The 19679-nt window shown below is 45.9% G+C and overlaps 1 protein-coding gene across 1 annotated transcript in view; it reads left to right on the top strand.

Annotated features, from left to right (window-relative positions):
• The window catches only part of LOC145397691 (uncharacterized protein KIAA0825 homolog), a 108204-nt gene that overhangs the window by 73006 nt on the left and 15519 nt on the right, over positions 1–19679 (top strand). Inside the window, exon 13 of the mRNA XM_080270735.1 lies at positions 8193–8409. Within this exon, the coding sequence (XP_080126861.1) occupies positions 8193–8402 (210 nt within the window). The 3' untranslated portion in view covers positions 8403–8409. The remainder of the gene's footprint in view (positions 1–8192; positions 8410–19679) is intronic.

Raw genomic sequence — 19679 nt, 5'->3', positions numbered from 1 at the left:
GCGTACGGCCGACATGCAGCGCAGCGACGGTCCTCCTGTCACTCAACAAACATTTCCATTTTCACAGCTAAAAACATGTATACTTCATTATTTTCAATCATATTGCTTCCCAAAAGATCACTGCGGCACGCTTTTTATTCTGCCTTACGCCCGTCACTTTATTCTCGTTCCTGTCGGCCACTTGCACTGACTCGGAAGAGCTAGAACTCGTCATGATGTCACTTTGAAAGCCTGCGGTAAACTGACGCTAAACAGGGGCAAACCGTGCGAAAAAAAGCTAGTGTTACAACTGGGGAAACAAGCGTTTCCTATTAGCATAAACTGCTTGTGAGAGGAGAGCGCAGATTTACAGTTCTGAGCACTCAGAGCGCTGCCATGTATCACAACCAGGCTAGCCGGGCCGTGGTGGTGGTGGGGGGGGGGGACAGGGGAAAAACACGATACTTGGCAACAACGGAGGTCAGTAGTACAAAGGTAAAGTATGCTAAGTGTAGCTAATGGGTGGTGGTACTGATAGACAATACCAGCTGGAGCCTGCTTGCCTGCGGTTATTCAAAATTTACTAGAATCGCAAACGCGACGCTCCGCCGTTATGTCCTTTTTGCCGAGCATCGCAAACGCGACGCTCCGCGTTTAAAGGGTTAAGCTGCTGCTGGTCTGGGCTGGGGTGGGCTAGGTTGCTGGTTTAGGCTGAGGTGGGCTAAGCTAAGCTGCCGCTGGGCTGGTCTGGGGTGGGCTAGGCTGCTGCTGGGCTAGGCTAGGCTGTTGCTAGTCTGCTCTGGGCTGGGTTGGGCTAGATTGCTGTTGATCTGGGCTGGGTTGGGCTAGGCTGCTGGTGATCTGGTCTGTGGGGTGGGTTGGGCTGCTGCTGATCTGGTCTGGGGTGGGGTGGGTTGGGCCGTTGCTGGTCTGGGGTGGGGTGGGTTGGGTTGCTGCTGGACTGGGCTTGTCAGTGCGTTGCGGCTAGGCTGGTCTGGGCTGTACTGTGCTGTGCTAGGCTAGGCTGGGCTGCTGCTACTGCTTCTGGTGCTGTCACTGGACTTCTACTGCTCGTGCTGGTGCTGGTGGGCTTCTGCTGCAGCAAAAGTAGCAGGAGAAACATAGTAGCAGTATCAGGTGGTGGTGGTGAAGGATGAGTAGCAGCAGGATGAGGAATATAAACAAAGATAGCAGGAAAAGAAGGAATGTGTATCAGCAACAATAGGAGCATGAGTAACTGGAGGATGAGCAACAGTAGCAGGAGCATGGACAACAGCAGGAGCAGTAATTGATTGATTGAATAGAATTAAAATCTGGCCGTACAACTGCCAGAGTCATGTGCTGCTGGACGACAAGGTAAAGGACTCTGCAAATAAAATGTGCATTTTCTAAATCAAGTTCTATCTATCTATCTATTGCCAGACGCCTCAAACCCGTTTGGGGTGGCCACAAACAAAACACCTCCACGTCGCCCTGTCCCCCGCCATGTTACTGCCCTGCTCCCAACTCACGCCCCCCTCTCTCATATACCTCTCCACCCCATCCCTCCATCTCATCCTCGGCCTCCCCCTCCCTCTTTCCCCCTCCACCTCACTCCCATACATTCTCTTCGTCAGTCTTTCACCCTCCATTCTCTCCACAGGGCCAAAATAAAGTTAATACCCATTATTAGAAATAAAACACGAAAAACGGAAGAATAGTATATAAAATGCGAATTACTTATAAATGATGAAGGAGGCCTGCCTCCTGAAGAAAACAAAAAACATCAGTAAAATTGCTGGAGGCTCCACCAAACATTGCAGACAGACAGTAGGCACCATCTGCCCCCTTATGCCTATGGAGGAATCTCTGATGTAGGTCCCCCAGACTTGGACACTCGACCAGCAACTGATGAACAGTAAGAGGAACAAGGCAATCATCACAGTACGGCTGATTTCCACCACCCACCAAGAATCTATGTGTAAGCCGAGAGTGCCCAATGCGAAGCCTGGCAAGAGCCACCTTCAGTCACTGAGGCAGGGAGGGGAGAACCCTTTGTGCAGTCACTCTCAAAAATTTCTTTTAGCGTATTATGAGCAACTCCATTCCACTGTCTCTGCCAATACATACGAATCGCGTACCGGTACCACAAGTAAGGTGTTACATCAGAAGTGGGAACCAGGCAGTCAGTAGGTGGCAGTCGAGATGACGCAGCTTTAGCTAGAGTATCTGCCTTCTCATTGCCCAATATGTGCGGGAACCCAGCAGAAACTTACACAATGGCCAGGACAACCAAGAAGAACAGGTCATTCTAAAATTGATAAAACCAGTCAATGGGATGCATTAAAAGACTCCAGTGCAGAGAGAACATTATGGTAGTTACTAAAAATCACAAAAACAGATTGGGGGGAGAGTAAAAATAATTTGGAGAGCAAATAAAATTGCATTAAGTTCTGCAGTATACAGTGAAGCAACACCAGGGAGGCTATCCCCCTACTAAAGGAAGGGAAGACAACACCAAAGCCCACTCCAGTATCAGTCTTAGGTCCATCAGTATAGATAGGGATAGAACCCTCATGATGGAGGCATGATCTAAAAAGAGCAAAAGAGGGACACCTCAGAGGGAAATAAACCCTTTTTTTCCAACAATGGACCTACAGAATGTTACGTGAGATAGTAGCCAGAAACCCACCCTTGGGATCCGATGTGGACAGACTGCCAGTCTTGGAACAGAGATGGCTAACATAGCAGATCAGACCCTGTAACTAAAGGGCTTCAGGAAACTAGGATGGGAGTCATAAACAGATGATTGGGAATCCTGGGTAACAATGGCACAAGAAACAGAGTCTGGAAGGGGTGAAGACGATACCAACATCATATCAATGACTGACGATGCAAAGCCAAAGGGAGGGCATCAGCATCCACCAACAAACTCTAAATCGGGGATGACCTGAATGCCCGTTGCCAATCGTACACCAGCATGATGCACAGAATCCTAATATCTGGAGACCAGCATCGGTTGCAGAGTAGACCTCACGCCCATATTCAAGCCTTGACAGGATGAGAGATCTATGCAAGAGGAGGAGGGTCTGATGATCAGCACCCCAAGAAGTATGTCCCAATATCCTCAGAAGACTCAAAGTCTTAATACAAGTTGCCTTCACAAAACGAATATGAGTCTATCAAACAGAAAACCCCAAAACCAAGTCTCTTCCATACAGGATATCCATCGACTATGAAGATACAAGTCAGGGTCTGGGTGAACCCCCCGGAAGATGACAGAAATGCATAGCCACTGTCTTTTGTAAAGAAAACGGAAGCCATGAGACTTAGTCCACTCAGAAATTCTGTTAAGATCCAGCTGCACCTTCCTATCAGAGACATCCTAGATGCAGTGAAGGAAACTGAGAGGTCATCTACGTATAATGAGCCTTGCACACCATCGGGAAGTACGTTTATTACTCTTGATGACCACAGCAGAGAGGGTAACACTAAGGATACTCCCCTGTGGTACGCCATCTTCAAGTGCACGAGCATTAGAAATTACTCCTCCCACTCAAGCCCTTAAAAAACGATTAGCAAAAATTGCTGAATAAAAATAGGCAAGCACCCATGAAGACCAAACTCATGAAGTGAAAGTAAAATGCCATGATGCCACGCAGTGTTGTATGCCTTCTCCAGGTCGAAGGAGACAGTAACTTGGTGTCTTGGTGTTGGATAGTGGAGAAAGCTTCACAGACAGAAGATTCCAAAGACAGTAGGGCATCAGTGGTACATTGCATTTTACGAAAACCATACTGGACTGGTGATAAGTAATTGCCCCTCTCCAAATATCACATGAGCTGGCCATTTACCATCTTCTCCAACACCTTGGAAACACAAGAGGTCAGAGAGATGGGATGATATATTGTTGCCTGCAGATGATCATTTCCAGGCTTAGGGATGGGGATAACTACAGCAACACCTCAAGTACATGGAAGCTCGCCATTACACCAGATTCTCTTGTATAGCACCAGTAAAACGAAAAGGATTTCATCAGCCATATGGCATAAGAAGGTGTTTGGAATATCATCACAGCCAGGAGACGAATCATGACACCGTGACAAAGCTGGCTGACGCTCAAAAATAGAAAATGAGACATTGTAAGACTCTCCCCCCAGAAGATCTAAGCCGAGGCTACAGGCTTCCTGGGCGAGAGAAGTCCTTGAGTGAAGGGAGGAAACATACTGAAGGCAAATCCATGTCCTTTTTAAACACAAGCAAAATGTTGGACAAAGGCTTCAGGAATAGCAAAGGGGTCAGTCACAGCCCCATCAGCAACAGATAAAACAGGAGGGGGAGGAACAGAAAATTTGCCAAAAATCTTTGACCTGGTTCCACACCTGGGTGAGAGAAGTCCTCGAGTGAAGGGAGGAAACATACTCCCGCCATGAAGCATGTCTGACCTCCTTGAGCACGCGCCCTCTGAAAAGCCATCAAATATCGAGTGACTGTACAATGGCGGCGAAGCTGAGAGAAGGCAATCCTTTTGGCCCTCACTGCAGAGGTGCATTCAGGGGTCCACCAGGGAACTGGATGTTTAGGAAATCGACCAGAAGTCTTGGGAATAGATAAAAGGGCTGCTGAGTGCATTACATCAGTTATCTACACCACTGGCTCATCAGCAGTACCAAAATCGTCCACAGTGCGGTCAGTGGAACATAACTTTCTTAGAGTGGCCAGTTCGCCTTGCCCAGTCGCCAGTGAGGAAGACGACATTGTGGCTTACACTTGGCAGAAGCTAAAATAATTGGGAAATGGTCACTGCCATGCAGATCTAGTAACACACCCCACTTAAAATAAAAAATTGCTGTAGGTGAACACAGACAAATCAATGGCCGTGAAAACACCAGTCTGACTATGAAAGTATGTCATCTCATCTGAATTCAACATGCCCAACTCCTCATCCTCCACCAAAGAAGCCAGCACATTACCTCTAGGTTTGGTCATACTGTCACCCCATACTGGGTGACAGCCATTCAGATCACCCAGTGAAAGAAAGGAAGATGGAAGGTCATGCATAAGCCGGGTAAGATTAACCTTCTCAACAGAAGCACTTGGAGGGAGATATAGACTACACACCATATATTGGCCACGAATGAAAATCTGAATGGCAACAGCTTGCAGTGGAGTTGAAAGACTCAGACAAGTGAATGGGACATCACAGCAAACTAGGATTGCAGCACCACCATGATGTCCTTGGCTGGGAAGAGGATCAGAATAAAATACATGGTATCCAGGAGGACCAGAAGGAGCAGCGTCTCCAACCATTGTCTCCTGAATGCATTTGCATACTGGCGAAAAGTGGGCAATAAGACCACGCAATTCCTCCCAATTAACACGTAAACCACGACAGTTTCATTGAATTATAGATCCCATAACGTAGTGGCACTATATTGGGGTACTTCTAGTTCCAGAGTTCCGGACACTGGGAACCTTGACAGGTTTCCGTGTACTTGGCCGAGTGTTAGGTTTAATAGGGTTCTTTACCACAGCTAACCCCTTGGATAAAGAGCCCAAAATACCCGATTTTGAAGACAGCAAAGTGGAGGAAGACGAAGGCCGGACAATAGTCTTCTTCTGTGGTGGAGCAAAAGATGACTTGGTAGGGGGACCGCAAGCTGCCTTAGCCAGATCAGAGCAGGCAGTGCCATCAGGAGTATGACCAGTAGTGTACCCCACAGGGCTGGGATCCTGAGAAGCAGTGGGGGACTTAGCCCCTGGCTTTAGTGGGGATACCTTGGGGTCTGGGCCCACAGCGACACATCCAACTCGGTGGCTACAACCAGGACAATAGCACCTTCAGGGGGGCCACCCTGACTGGCATGGGAAGCTTTAGCTGGGGGAACGTCTATCACTGACTTGAGGATTCCTGAACGTGTTTAGAGGAGACCGGGGAGGGTTATGTACCTCAGCCTGCACAAGTTCAGAAGGAATCATGGAGATATTCCTAGACGTATTCTTGGAGGTACTAGCTGAGGTGCCTTCTCCATCAGCAATGTCTCCCAGAGCTGCAAATTTGTTGCTGATGGGCACCGAAGGAATCAGCATCCTGTCAAACATACTGGAGGTAGACCGAGTACCCGGGCTCTCACGTAGTCAAGAATCCTGTTCACCACCACCAGAATAGCATGAGCAGTAAGGAGGACAAGGAGCCTAAGTAGCAGCAGTTGGAGGAGAAAGCGGAACAGTGGCAGGAACATGGGCAACAGCATAAGCAGTAAGGAGGATGAGGAGCAGCAGGAAGAGGAGCCTAAGTAGCAGCAACAGGAAAAGGAGTGTAAGTTGCAGCAGTAGGATGAGGAGCAGAAGCAGGAAGCAGAGGAGGAGGAGAAGGAGCAGCTGGAAGAGGAGGAGGAGGAGGAGGAGGAGAAGGAGCAGCTGGAAGAGGAGGAGGAGGAGGAGGAGAAGGAGCAGCTGGAAGAGGAGGAGGAGGAGAAGGAGCAGCTGGAAGAGGAGGAGGAGGAGCAGCTGGAAGAGGAGGAGGAGGAGAAGGAGGAGGAGGAGGAGAAGGAGCAGCTGGAAGAGGAGGAGGAGGAGCAGCTGGAAGAGGAGGAGAAGGAGCAGCTGGAAGAGGAGGAGGAGGAGGAGCAGCTGGAAGAGGAGGAGGAGAAGGAGCAGCTGGAAGAGGAGGAGAAGGAGCAGCTGGAAGAGGAGGAGAAGAGCAGCTGGAAGAGGAGGAGGAGGAGGAGAAGGAGCAGCTGGAAGAGGAGGAGGAGGAGAAGGAGCAGCTGGAAGAGGAGGAGGAGGAGAAGGAGCAGCTGGAAGAGGAGGAGGAGGAGAAGGAGCAGCTGGAAGAGGAGGAGGAGGAGGAGGAGCAGCTGGAAGAGGAGGAGGAGGAGAAGGAGCAGCTGGAAGAGGAGGAGGAGGAGAAGGAGCAGCTGGAAGAGGAGGAGGAGGAGAAGGAGCAGCTGGAAGAGGAGGAGGAGGAGAGGGAGCAGCTGGAAGAGGGAGCATCATCAGCAGGAAGATAAGTATAAGTGTCAGCAACTGAGGGTGGATAAAATCAGGACAAGGGGGAGGATGAGGAGGAGGAGGGGAGATGCAGTAGCATCAGCAGCAGGAGGGGAGAGGAGCAGCAGCAGCAGCAGCAAGAGGAGCATAAGTAGCAGCCACTGGGGGAGGGGGAGGAGAAGGGGAAGGGGAGAGAAGCAGCAGCAGCAGCAGGAGGGGGGGGGGGGATAATGACCTGCAATTGCAGGAATGGGAACTTAATTAAGGAGAAGCTGTACAATGATGAGAAGGAATAGGAAGGCAATTATAATGATGAAGAGGAGGAAAAGCATGAGCAGCAAGAAAGGATTTGTAGAAGAGGGGAAGCATCAGGAGCAATAAGAGATGCGAAAGTAGCAGCACCTGGAGGAGGAGGATCAGGACATAGGGGAGAATGAGGAGAAGGGGAGAGAAAGGAGCACCAGCAGTACAATGAAGAAGGAACAGGAGAAGGAGCAGAAGCAGTAGCATGGGGAGGAGCAGCAGCAGAGGAAGGAGGAGGAGAAGCAGTAGCAGGGGGAGGAGGAGGAATGTGAGGCAGCAGTAGCAGGGGGAGGAGGAGGAATGTGAGGCAGCAGTAGCAGGGGGAGGAGGAATATGAAGTAGCAGCAGCAGCAGGAACAGGTGCAAAAAAGAACCAGCAGTAGGAACAAAAGCAGCCATAGCAGGTGGTGGATGAGGATGAGAGGTGGAGGAGTAGGAACAAGAGGAAAAAGAGAAGCAGGAGGCAGAGGGGGAGTGGGAGCAGCAGCAGGAGGAACAAAAGGAGCAGCAGCAGTAGGATGGGAGGTGGGGAAGAAGGAACAAGAGGAAAAGGAGAAGCCGGAGGTAGACGGAGTGTGGGAGCAGGAGTAGGAACAAAGGGAGGAGCAGCATGATGATGATGATGATGATGATGATGATAGGATCAGCAGAGGCAAGAGTAGGAGAGACATGAGGAGGGGGAGGCAGCAACAGCAGGGAGGAGGAGTAGGATAATCAGGGGAAGGAGACACAAGCATGAGGAGGAGGAGCAGGAGCAGCAGCAGTAGAAGTAGTCTCAGCCAGGTGAACAGGGAAGAGGAGCAGCAGCAGCAGCAGGACTGAGGAGGAGGAGGAGGAGAAGCAACATGCAAGAGCTGCAACAGGAGCAGTAGCAACACTAGCATTATTCCTAAGACTAATAACTGTAGTTGGTAATAGCAGTATTAATCCTCTTGCAGGGCAGCTTACTGAACTTCAAGGGTGACTGGGAAAAGGTGCTGGCTAGAGACTTAGGGCTGCCTGGTGAGACCATTTCCTCGCTGCTCTCTCAACGGCCGGAGTTTGAGACAGACCCACCACCATCACTCACGCGCATACAGAACGTGGCTGTGCGCAGACTGAAGCATCTCATGGTGATTGAGGCAGAGGAGGACGTGGAAAAGGGATAATATAGAAGTAAGAGGCATGGTGGTAGAGGAGATGAGGTAACTAAATGAGATAGATAGGCAAGAGTAAGGTATGTACATAGTGAAAGATTTGAGATATGATGTTAGAAAGTGGTTCACCTAGAGGAGAAGGAGTGAAAGATTTGGGATGTGATGCTAGAAAGTGGATCACCTAGAGGAGGAGGAGGAAGACATGTCAGTAGTTCTCAAATGTCTCATATAATAGATCAGTACCCCTATTAAAGGCAAAGAATATAAAAATGTATTCTAATAACAATCCATTACAGAATATGTAGCGGGGTGGCTCAGTGGTAGTGTGTGTGACTTGAGATTACGAGATTGAGAATTTGCACCCCACCCAGATAGCTGCCTTTGCTGGGAGGGGTAGCACTCTCCTGCATCCGTAGCAGGGCTGTATGATCTATTCAGGTCAAGCTCAGGGGAATAATAATGTAATGCTAGTTTTGTAAAATTACTGACATGGTAATTATTGTAAGAAAATAAGGGTTAACACACTTTTACAATTGTGTCAGTATTAACACAGTAACTAGACAGCCAGTATTATTATATAAGTGTGAATGTCATGCTTGTTTTGGGGGAGCTAGCTTCTCTGTTCAAAAAAGTAAAATAAAAAAGTGAATAAATTCTGTATTGACCACACTTTGGGAACACAGTACCCCACTGAGACCTCTTGGGAGCCTTTTGAGGTACATGAACCCCTGACTTAGTGAATGAGACACAGCAGAAGTTATAAGTACAGTATGTTGGAGGTGGAAAAGGGGACAGTGGGAAAGACGACAGGGTTTGGTAAAGCAGCAGCAGCATACCAGAAGATGTAATGCTGAAGTTTGAGGTCAAGGGATAATGTGGGAGAAAGGATTTTGATGGAGATGAGGGAACTTGGGTGAACAATGTAGTGGGAGCTGTGAAGGATGTACTGGTGGAAGAGAAGAGGTAGATGAAAAGGGTTAACCTGCACATGTGGTGGTGTGTGTTGGGGGGGAAGGTGGAAGCGGAGAGGTACTTGATGGAAGAGGAGGAGTATTAATGTGGAAGAAGATATGATCAAGATAATTATGCTGCTGATGGACTGAGTTGTGGTGAAGATAAAGCTGGTGAGTGAGAGTAAGAGAATTGGTAGTAAATGTGGTGGTGGAGCAGAACTGAAGTTTCAGTTGTGGTGAAGTTGGGAGGTATGAAGATAAGAGTATGGTGGGTTTAAAATAAAGTCCTTTATTTGCTGGTGGGAGAAGAATGTCATCCTTAATTGACTAACAGGCTCATACCTGATCATGGAAGGTATTTCCAGGGTATTAATCAACCAGGCTAAACAATCATCATCAGAAAGCACTACAGACGAGTTAACACCTCTGGCACTTGATGCTTGCTGATGCTAGCTCTTGGCAATGCACTCGTTTCAGTATTTATCACCTATTAGAAAAACTCAGAGTGTTGGTAGGAATGATGCAGGGATGGATAAGCCAGTGGGGCAGGAAGGCACACTACCCCCTTCCCTCACCAACAAGTAAAGCATATTATTCTTAACCCTGCCAACTTACTGGATACTGATCACAGTACTTAAACTGCTAAATTTACCTGAGTGCTGGAGAAAGTTCATGCAGCTTCCCGAGTTGGAGAAGCTTGGTCTCCTAAGATCCAGGCAATGGCTGCATCCACTCCTGGTGAAACAGATAGGGCCCAGGAAGTTGCAAGCTGCAAACTGTGACATTAGCAATTTACCTGATTGCTGGAGGAAGTTCATGCAGCTGAATGAGTTGGAAAGGCATTGTCTAAGATCCAGGGAATGGCTGCATCCACTTCTGGTGGGAGACAGGGCCCACGAAGTTGCAAGCTGGAAACTAGGTGATTAAGGTCAAATGCTACGCAGGCAAATAACAATCAGGCCCAATGTACGAGAAGCATAACTAAGCAATTATTGTATGCAAAAGACCATTGACACATGGAAACAATTACCATAATCAGTAATTAATATAAAGTATAACATGGACAAATTGCAATAAAATCCTTAAAAAAAAATAAATAAATAAATAAATAAAAAGCAAAGGCATAACCACTGCGTGGAATGAAGTCTGGTGTATATATATATAGAGAGAGAGAGAGAACAGAGAACATCCCATACCTTAACTAGCATGCAGCTGCCACATAAAACTAAAGTAGTGGTGGAGAATATTAAAGTACAAAGTAAGAACAGCTGAATAAGACCTTAATCGCATAAACTGAAAACAGTAAAACAAAAAAATGCCGTACAGTATATACAGCAATAAAATAAAATTACAAAACCAGTAGAAAGCAAAAATAAACTCTATAGTGTATAAGCCTAAGAAAACATTAAAGTAACACAAGCTCTGAGCATATACAAAGCACTAGCTGATGCACTAATGATGAATCACTGCATAATCAATATACAGATCCCACAGCCATGCATATGAGGGTATACTGTTCCAAGGAATATACCCAAATACATTCTTGGCCGTTTATTTGTATCTGTTTCCATCAGTGCATCTCACTCTCAGTTTTAATAGATTTTCTTTTTTTCCCTTTTTAACGCATTCAGAGGGAGACAGTTCCGGTTGCTCCTTCTGTGGATGTAAATATGCACCAGGTTGTGCAAGCCTGTCATGTTGGTGAGCTAGTAAACTGCTTTCAGTTCTCATTTTCATTTAACTTGTGCATCCCACTTTCACTTTAAATAACAAAGTATTCTTCGTGTCTCTTGCTGTCTTTTAAATGTTTGCGTAAATATGCACCGGATGGTGCTGGCCCGTCGTCTTTGTTTTTGTACGTAGCTAGTCAGCTCCTTTCGGTTCTTTTCATTCTCACATTTAATAAGTATCAAAATATTCTTTGTGTCTGTTGCTCCTATGGAAAATAATAAAATGACCAGGCAGTGCTAGCTTGTTTTCTTTGTTACAGTTCGTATGTTAATCGCCTGGAAAACCCTACTCATTTCATATATGTCTCTCTCTTACACCGTTAACCCGAGGACTGCGAGCCACAGCTTGGGGTGTGTTAACCTCCCAGTGGCCTTGCATCACTGCTCACTACTCCACCCCTACGCAAACATGCATGGCGCTACGCAAAGGGAGAGTGATCCCCACCACCACCAGATGATGACGTGGATGTTTATCTTCAAGTTTATAATAAACAGAAACTATTTTTTTCCATTTTTGCACACCATGGGGTGGGATAAAAAATGGTAATTGCGTAATCCATGGGTTAATAATAATATTCTGAGCGCCTACAGCTGATCAGGTATTCAGTGTGAATGAGACAGACCTATGGAATAATGGCATGTATAAAGGAAATGCATTTTAACCCTCTCAGGCACAGTCACACGAATCGCGTGACATGAGGTTTGGTAGAAAAAAGCACAGTCACGTGAATCGCGGTCCTAAGCACAAAAATATTCACCAAAAAATAAGTTGTCGGGCAATTTGCGTGAAATTTTGGTGTGTTCTAGTGGGCACATCTATGTCCCGAGGTAAGGCATTGGCAACACTGTGACTGCTCTGATGAGATAGTGCATAGCAGAAAAACCTCAGTATCTCATGAGCAGCCGGGCTGGAGGGCTGCGTGGCTGTCAGTTGCCCCTTTAAACCAGCCATTTTCCCCCCTCCCACCCGAGGCAGAAGCCATTATTTAAATATTGCATTTGTACAGTGTTTTTGATTATAATGTGAAGTGATTGTATCGATGGAACATAAATATATTGTTTGTAAAGCATTGGGGCCCGTTATGAGCCGTTGGGCCTACAGGCAGGAGTCTGGTTTCTTATACCGGGGTTTCCACTCTCCTTCACCCTGCCCGTAAATGATGAGTAGCTTACCTTTTTATAGTGACGCCAATACTTATGTTTGTGAAACATATAGTGGCTGGATTGGTGAAGCAACTGACCTACCATAGCAGGCATTATGTACGCCATAGAGATATGCAACAGTGGCTAAGGAAACAGGCGGTCACGTACGCCATACAGTCGGGAAAGGAGTAATAGAGGGGGTTGGGATGGAATCATGTGATAGTGTTTTATATTGCGTATGGTTTAGTGTGAAACATACGTATAAAATAGTGCAGCGAGTGTTCACCGAGAAATATTGCATGCATTGACTGACTTAGCGAAAACATAGCGCAAGTATCAGAGACAAGAAGTATGCCACAGCCACACACACACATGTATACTGTATATATATATATATATATATATATATATATATATATATATATATAGATAGATATATATATATGTACTATATATACTGTATATACGTATGTCGTGCTGTAAATGTTCGTGGAGAAATCTATTGTGTGCATCGCATGTGTTTTATGGAAATGTATTGCAAGGAGAGGAGAAAATACGCCACACACACACACACACACACACACACACACACACACACACACACACACACACACTCGTCCCCCCCTCACACACACATGCACACACACTACATAACTCCTCATCTTTCAACAACTCTTCAGTCTCCTGCCAGTATCTCAACACCTCTGGAGGAAGTGAGTTATCCGTATTTTTTTTATTTGTATATTGACCTATTTCTATAGTTCAGTATTTTTTACACAAATAATTAATGTTTTTTACATACACACACATGAGATTGAAGAAAGTTCAGCTTCAGTATCAGTACCTAGCAAAAAGACTAGTGGTCATGTCAAGTTTCTGAGAGCACTATTAAAAACCTTATGATATTTTACGTGTATACTTTGAGTAGAAAAAGAAAATAAAACGTAATGAGCGAAAATATGTAGGTGTGGGTGAGGCAGAGAAATAATGTTTTTTACCTCGCGTGCAAGTGAGGAGTATTCTACGTTTGTCGTACAATTACTCCAAAATTATTGGACATCGATTTCCCATAAGAACCATGATAAAGAGCAGTGAATTCTACGTATGTTCATTACCAGAATATAAGCCTTTGGGAGCATTTTTTTTGTAGGAAAGGCAGGGGAACAGACTATATTTTTTTCATCGCTTGAGGTAAAAGTCTAAAGCGCTCGGAGGAATAATCTCACTTGGTCTGCCAATTACTCAAAAACTATTGGACATGTCGATTTCCAGTAAGAACCATGGTACAGAGCAGTAAATTCTACTTATATACAGGACATAACAGTGTAATATCTATGGTAAGAAATTGTTGTTACATAGGTGGGAATATATCATATGCTGTGTGCGCATCATGAAAGTGATGCACGGACACGAGTCCCCAGTCGTTTTTGACGATTTACTCGAAAACTATAAGGCGTATCAAAGCCAGATGTGCTCATTTGAAGGCTTGTGAAGTTCTGCATAATATTATGCAATAAAAACATAAGGTGTGAGAAAATTCTGTAACAAAAGCTCCATGAATTTTTTCCAAAAATGGCTTTCAGTTTTTGGCTATTTTCTTGAGAAGTATAAATCGTATCACAACCAAATTTGTATTTTTAGAAAGCCGAGGAAACTTTCTATCAAAACTTCGAATAACATTTTCCTGTATGATGGAAAGCATTCAAATGATGATGTTGGGAAGTGAAATTGATGTAGCAAAATGTTTATACAGGGTCGCCTAATGTTTTATTCGTGTTTTCCTCTTTTTTGTTTTGTGGTGCTTATCAAGTAGAACAAACATCGACGAATAAGATGATATGGGTTTCATGGCGGTATATTGATGTTTGGGTGGCGAAAATAAGGCGGGAATACGTGTTATTTGGAGCGCGCGGGCAGCTGGGCCGGGTGGCCTCGCAGAAAAAATCGTGCGCCGGAAAACTTACCGAAACTTATTGTGCACGAGAAGGTTAATAATCAAGAATTACATCAACATAACATATGAATGGTTGCATAAGAATTATATGAAGATTATATAAAGGCAACCATTGAAAAGCTGGTATCATTGGCATCATAGGAACACAACTCCTGTCAGTAATAAGGGAGGCCTGTAGAAGGTGCTTGGAAATATGGGTGGACTCACAGGTGTTTAGGGTTAGTAGAGTGTGATAAGAGGATTAAGGGTCAATATGAACTGGAGGACAAAGACAATGATGACCTGGGATTGACTAATTGAATATAATTAAAATCTGGTGGCGCAGCTGCCAGGTTCATGTGCTGCTGGAAAAGATAAAGGGCGCTGCAAATAAAATGTGCATTTTCAAAATAAAGTCAATACCATCCATAAAGTCAATACCATCCATCATCCAATCTTAACCTGCCCCATGATGAGCGTAAGAGCCCGGGACAAGGTATGTTGGTCCTGACATTTAAGGTGAGAGTGACCAGCCTCACTCATCCCTGAGTGGGATTACCTGAGCAATAACCTCAGCCACCCCTGGGATATAAACCTTCACCAGCTCAATCCAACTGGGGCACTGCAATTACCACCTGAACCACCAGGCACCATAATTTGGCTACATGGTTATCACCCAGCTTAGTAAATGGTTTCCTGGTGTACAGGAAACCATTTGGCTTGTCATTCAGTATGGAGTTACCCACAAGCAGAAGTGGAAAGAATGAAGGAAAGAAAGAAAAAAGAGGGAGTGTCAAGTCACCTGCAGGCAGAAGGACGAGGAAAGAATGTTATAAAGAAAGACAGAAGAGGAAGGAAGGAAAGGATGGAGGAAATGAAAGGGTAGACACCCAAGAGCAGCACTACATCGAGTAAGTGGATGGAGCGCCCCCACCTACCACATTCCCCATTATTAGAAATAAAACACAAAAAATAAAAGAATAGTTTATAAAATACCAAATGCTTATAAATGTGGAAGGAGGCCTGCCTCCTGAAGAAAACTAAAAACATCAGTAAACACACTAGAAGCTCCACCAAGCATTGAAGACAGACGGCAGGCACTATCTGCCCCCTTATGCTTACGGAGGAATCTCAGATGCAGGTCCCCCAGACTTGGACACTCGACCAGCAACTGATGAACAGTAAGGGGAACAAGGCAGTCATCGCAGTACAGCTGAGTCCTACCACTCACCAAGAATCCATGCGTAAGCCGAGAGTGCCCAATGCGAAGACTGGTAAGAGCCACCTCCAATTGTCATGGCAAGGAGGGGAGAACCCTTTGCACAGCCACTTCCTGAAAAAGTTCTTTTATATTGTTATGAGCAACACAATCCCACTGTCTCTGCCAACACATATGAATCACATGTTGCAAGGTGTTACATCAGAAGCGGGAACCGGGTAGTTGGTAGGTGGCCGTGGAGAAGATACAGCTCTAGCTAAATTATCTGCCTTCTCATTGCCCACCACAGCAACATGTGTGGGAACCCAACAGAAATCTAAACAATGGTCACGACAACCCAGAAGAAAAAGCCATTCTAAAACTGATAAAACCAGTCGATGGGATGCATTAAAAGACTCCAATGCAGAAAGTGCACTACGAAAATCACTAAAAATCACTAAAGCATATTGGGGGAGGGTAAAAATCAGTGTTGTAGTCAAGACCAGGCACCTCAAGATCAAGACCAAGACCAGACCCTCCGAGACCAAGATCAAGACCAAGACCAGATCCTCTGAGACCAAGACCAGACTGTCCGAGACCAAAACCAAGAATTTATGTGTCTGCTGAATGAATGAAAAGTAGCTGCAGCCTGCAGGTGCTGCACTGCTGGTCAGTTTTCATGTGTGTCTCGGCCCCTCGAGTGAGTGCACTAGTACCCCAATCATCCAGTTGCAGATTATGCATCGATGCAATACTCAACACCTTTTAAACGAATTTAAGTTGATTATCGCACGTGAGTTGAATGAGGTCGAGGAGTTTCTGGGAAGACAGTTACTAAGAAGAATGAAAGAGAGAAGAGGGCAATGGGGATAATTCCCAGGGCCAAAACTCAAGCGTATGGAGGGACCAGGGCCCACACCAGGACTGTGACAATTTTGCCTCTTTTTTTCTGGCCTGTGTCAAACGTTTTCCAGGCATCCCAGGGTGTGGTCATAGTTCTCTACAGCCTGCACACCAATGTTACGGCTTTTAAAAGCGTTTTTAAGTTTTTAAACTCTTGAAAGTACGGTTTTAAGTTATAATGTATGGTGTTGCGTACTTTGTCAGTGCCATCATACTCAAGGATAGCTGTATCTTCCTCATGTGAAAGCTGGTTTTCAGAAGACTAATTTTCGCACTTCTCTCCGAGCTTTTCCCTTGCCCAAACATTCCATACACAACATATTCATCTTTTGCTTCTCATGAACAGTCAAGGGGGACTGCCTATTTTTCAGGATAATTACCAAGAGACATGAGGGGTTGTGGGAAGCAAAAAGTTTTCGTAAATATAAAATACATATTTTACTTCCGTAAGTGCTCCAAATACTTCATACGGTCATACCCACTATTTGTTTAGGATAACAGTTTTCATTAACTTTCCCCCTTGAAAGGGGCTTTCATTCGAGACTGCACACTGCCCTCTTGCTACTACAGATGATTTATCGGCCCCCAGGTGGTCCCCCCACTTTAGTGGGGGCTAGAAACGCCACTGGGCCACATGGCCATGGCTCCCTGCTCATAGGTGAATAAGTTGTATGAAATATGAGGGTGACTGTGAAACACTAGAAAATATTTAGGTCACAGAAGTCACTGCAGGCCTTCGTGATAACCATTTGGAAGCTCTGAAGGGTCATAACTCGAAAGGTTGGAAGCCCCCATCGCTCCAAAATCCTGGCTACGCCCCTGTAAGGGAGGAAATATACTTACAATATTTAATACATGTGAACAACTGAACATCTAGGTAAAATATTTCTGCTTTCATTGCTTTATTGGCATGAAGAAGAAAAAACAGGAAAATAGACATTTTTGTGGTTACGTTTTCCGAGCGAACAAGCTAAACCTCTGATGTAGGTGAACGAAGGATGCGGGGATTGCATACACCATAAACATATATGAAGTACACGGAGGTGAACAGAGCTGCAAACATTCGTACGTGCAAATGGAGATTATCGCTGCAAGAATGGCCACATCGTGCATCTCCTCTCGACTCGCACGCACTTTATCAGCGCTCGCTGGGCTCAGCTTGTGCATCATCGCTGTAGCGCTAGCCAGGCAGTATCTGTAGACAGTACAACGCTGTATGGCACGCCGTGAATCGAATCAGCCATGATTTTTCTCCATATATGATCATAAATTCTGACCTTCCCCACGCCACGATGCACTTTGTAATGCTGGTCTCGAGTCAAAACTCTGAGACCAGAAGCTTCGAGGCCAAGACCATGTCAAGCAAGACAAAGACCACATCAAACTGGTCTCAAGACCAAGACTGGTCTTGAGACCTACAACACAGGTAAAAATAATTTGGAGAGCTTATAAAATTGCAGGCAGTTCTGCCGTATACACTGAAGCAACACCAGGAAGACCCCATGCTGAAGGAAGACATCACCAAAGCCTACTCCAGTATTAGCCTTAGATCCATCAGTACTGGCAGGGACAGAGCCCTCATGAGTGGAGGCATGCTCTAAAGAGAGAGGGACACCTGAGAGGGAAATAAGCCTTTTTCAACAACAGACTTACAGAATATTATACGAAGTAGCAGCCAGAAACTCACCCTCGGGATCCGATGTGGACAGACTGCCAGTCTTGGAACAGAGAGGGCTAACAGAAGAGACCGGACCCTGCTTTGGGAAACTAGGGAGGGAGTCATAAACAGATGATCGGGAATCCTGGAAAACAGTAGCACAAGAAACAGATTCTGGAAAGCAGTGAATATGATATAAACATATCATCAATGACTGGCAATGCAAAGCCAAAGGGAGGGCATCAGCATCCACCAACAAACTCGAAATTGGAGATGACCTGAATGCTTAGTCAGTGATTTTATTCCCACTAATACTAACAAGGGAAAGGATCCATTGAAGGTGTATGGTCCCAGCAAGTGAGACAAAGAGAATGTGGAGGGAGTGACTTGCATGGACTTGTCACAGATGGAAGGATGGCTGTCCTGAAAGGAGAAAGTGTAACAATGACTGCAAGTCAGCGTACAGTACCACTGCTTGGGGGGTATGAAGCATTCACAGAGTCTAGCACCTGGATAATGGCACAGTTTTGTGGAGGGCAGAATAGGGGTCAAACAAGGTCCAGGCATGGCAGAGGCATAGGTCCTCAAAATAAAGTACACCGTAGAGAGAAAAGAGGTAGGTGGGGAGTGGGAAATGTTAGTAAAGATGCTAAAGATGCCACTGTGCAGGGAAGCATCCATGTTAAGGCAAGGCATCAGTGGATGTATGAAATGGAGCTGGGAGGTCAGAGGATATCACGGAGGACAAGACAAACCATGGAGGAATGGGAGAGACTGGGGTTGACAAGGAAGCAAAAGGGGTGCGTTGGTAGGTGTTGCAAACCTGCAGGTCAAAGAAAAGAAAGAGCTTACTTGCCCATGGCCAGTGTGGAAATACAAGACAGATGGGGTTACAAGTGGATGACCAAGAAAACGGTGTGGGAGCTGAAAATCGAGCCCAACATGTAGCATCAAGATGGGTAACACTCCGATTCTGCACAGAGGGATGCAAGTGGGAAGAAGTTAATGGCCCCTAGGACAATGTGAAGGGCAGAATATTGAACAGAATCAGTTTTGCAGCCAAGAGGAGGAGGCAGCCAGGTGACTGAATGAATGCAGGGTAGAGGCAGAAAAACATCTCCCTGTTCAGCTCTCCAGTTCATAACAGAACATTGCATGATGCCAGCCAGTGGAGGAAGAAGACTGGAGGTAACCCACATGACTCCCCCAGGTCAATCTGGAACCAGTCTGGCATGCAGAGTGAGAGGGACATCACCAGTCTGAACATCTTGCAATGTGGGAAGGTTATGGTATTCCTAAAGGTAGCCTTTATGCTGAGACCCATACAGTGATGTCAACTGCCTGCTGAAGGCCAGCCTGGGCTTCATCTATCATGTTCACACCATGAAGGAGGGAAATATTATTAGCGTCAACCAAGAGGGAAACCCTGGGATGCGGGAGATGTCAGACAACAGGTCATTGAAATGTGAGGGCTGAGGGTGGAACCTTGAAGTACACCCTCCAGTTTATGGTGCAGAGTGAGAGGACACCTCCCAGTAACAGAAAACGCAGGGTCGATGAGGAGGTTCTGAACCTAATGCGAGATGGAGCCCGTCACACCCATGGTACTGTTGCAGGGTGCTTAGTCAATGCACCCTGAATATCAGTGAAGGCTGCCAGGAGAAAATGGCAGCAAGATGTTTATGGTGTTCAAGCTTGACGAGGACATCCATGGCACCCAAACTAGGTCCGAGCTCACACTGTTCCTCCATCAGATCATCGGTATTCTAAGC

The sequence above is a fragment of the Coenobita brevimanus genome, chromosome 42 (assembly GCF_032717465.1).
Source record: "Coenobita brevimanus isolate Jiangsu-jjx chromosome 42, ASM3271746v2, whole genome shotgun sequence".
Taxonomy (NCBI): domain Eukaryota; kingdom Metazoa; phylum Arthropoda; class Malacostraca; order Decapoda; family Coenobitidae; genus Coenobita; species Coenobita brevimanus.
This window is presented reverse-complemented; position numbering and strand designations above follow the sequence as displayed.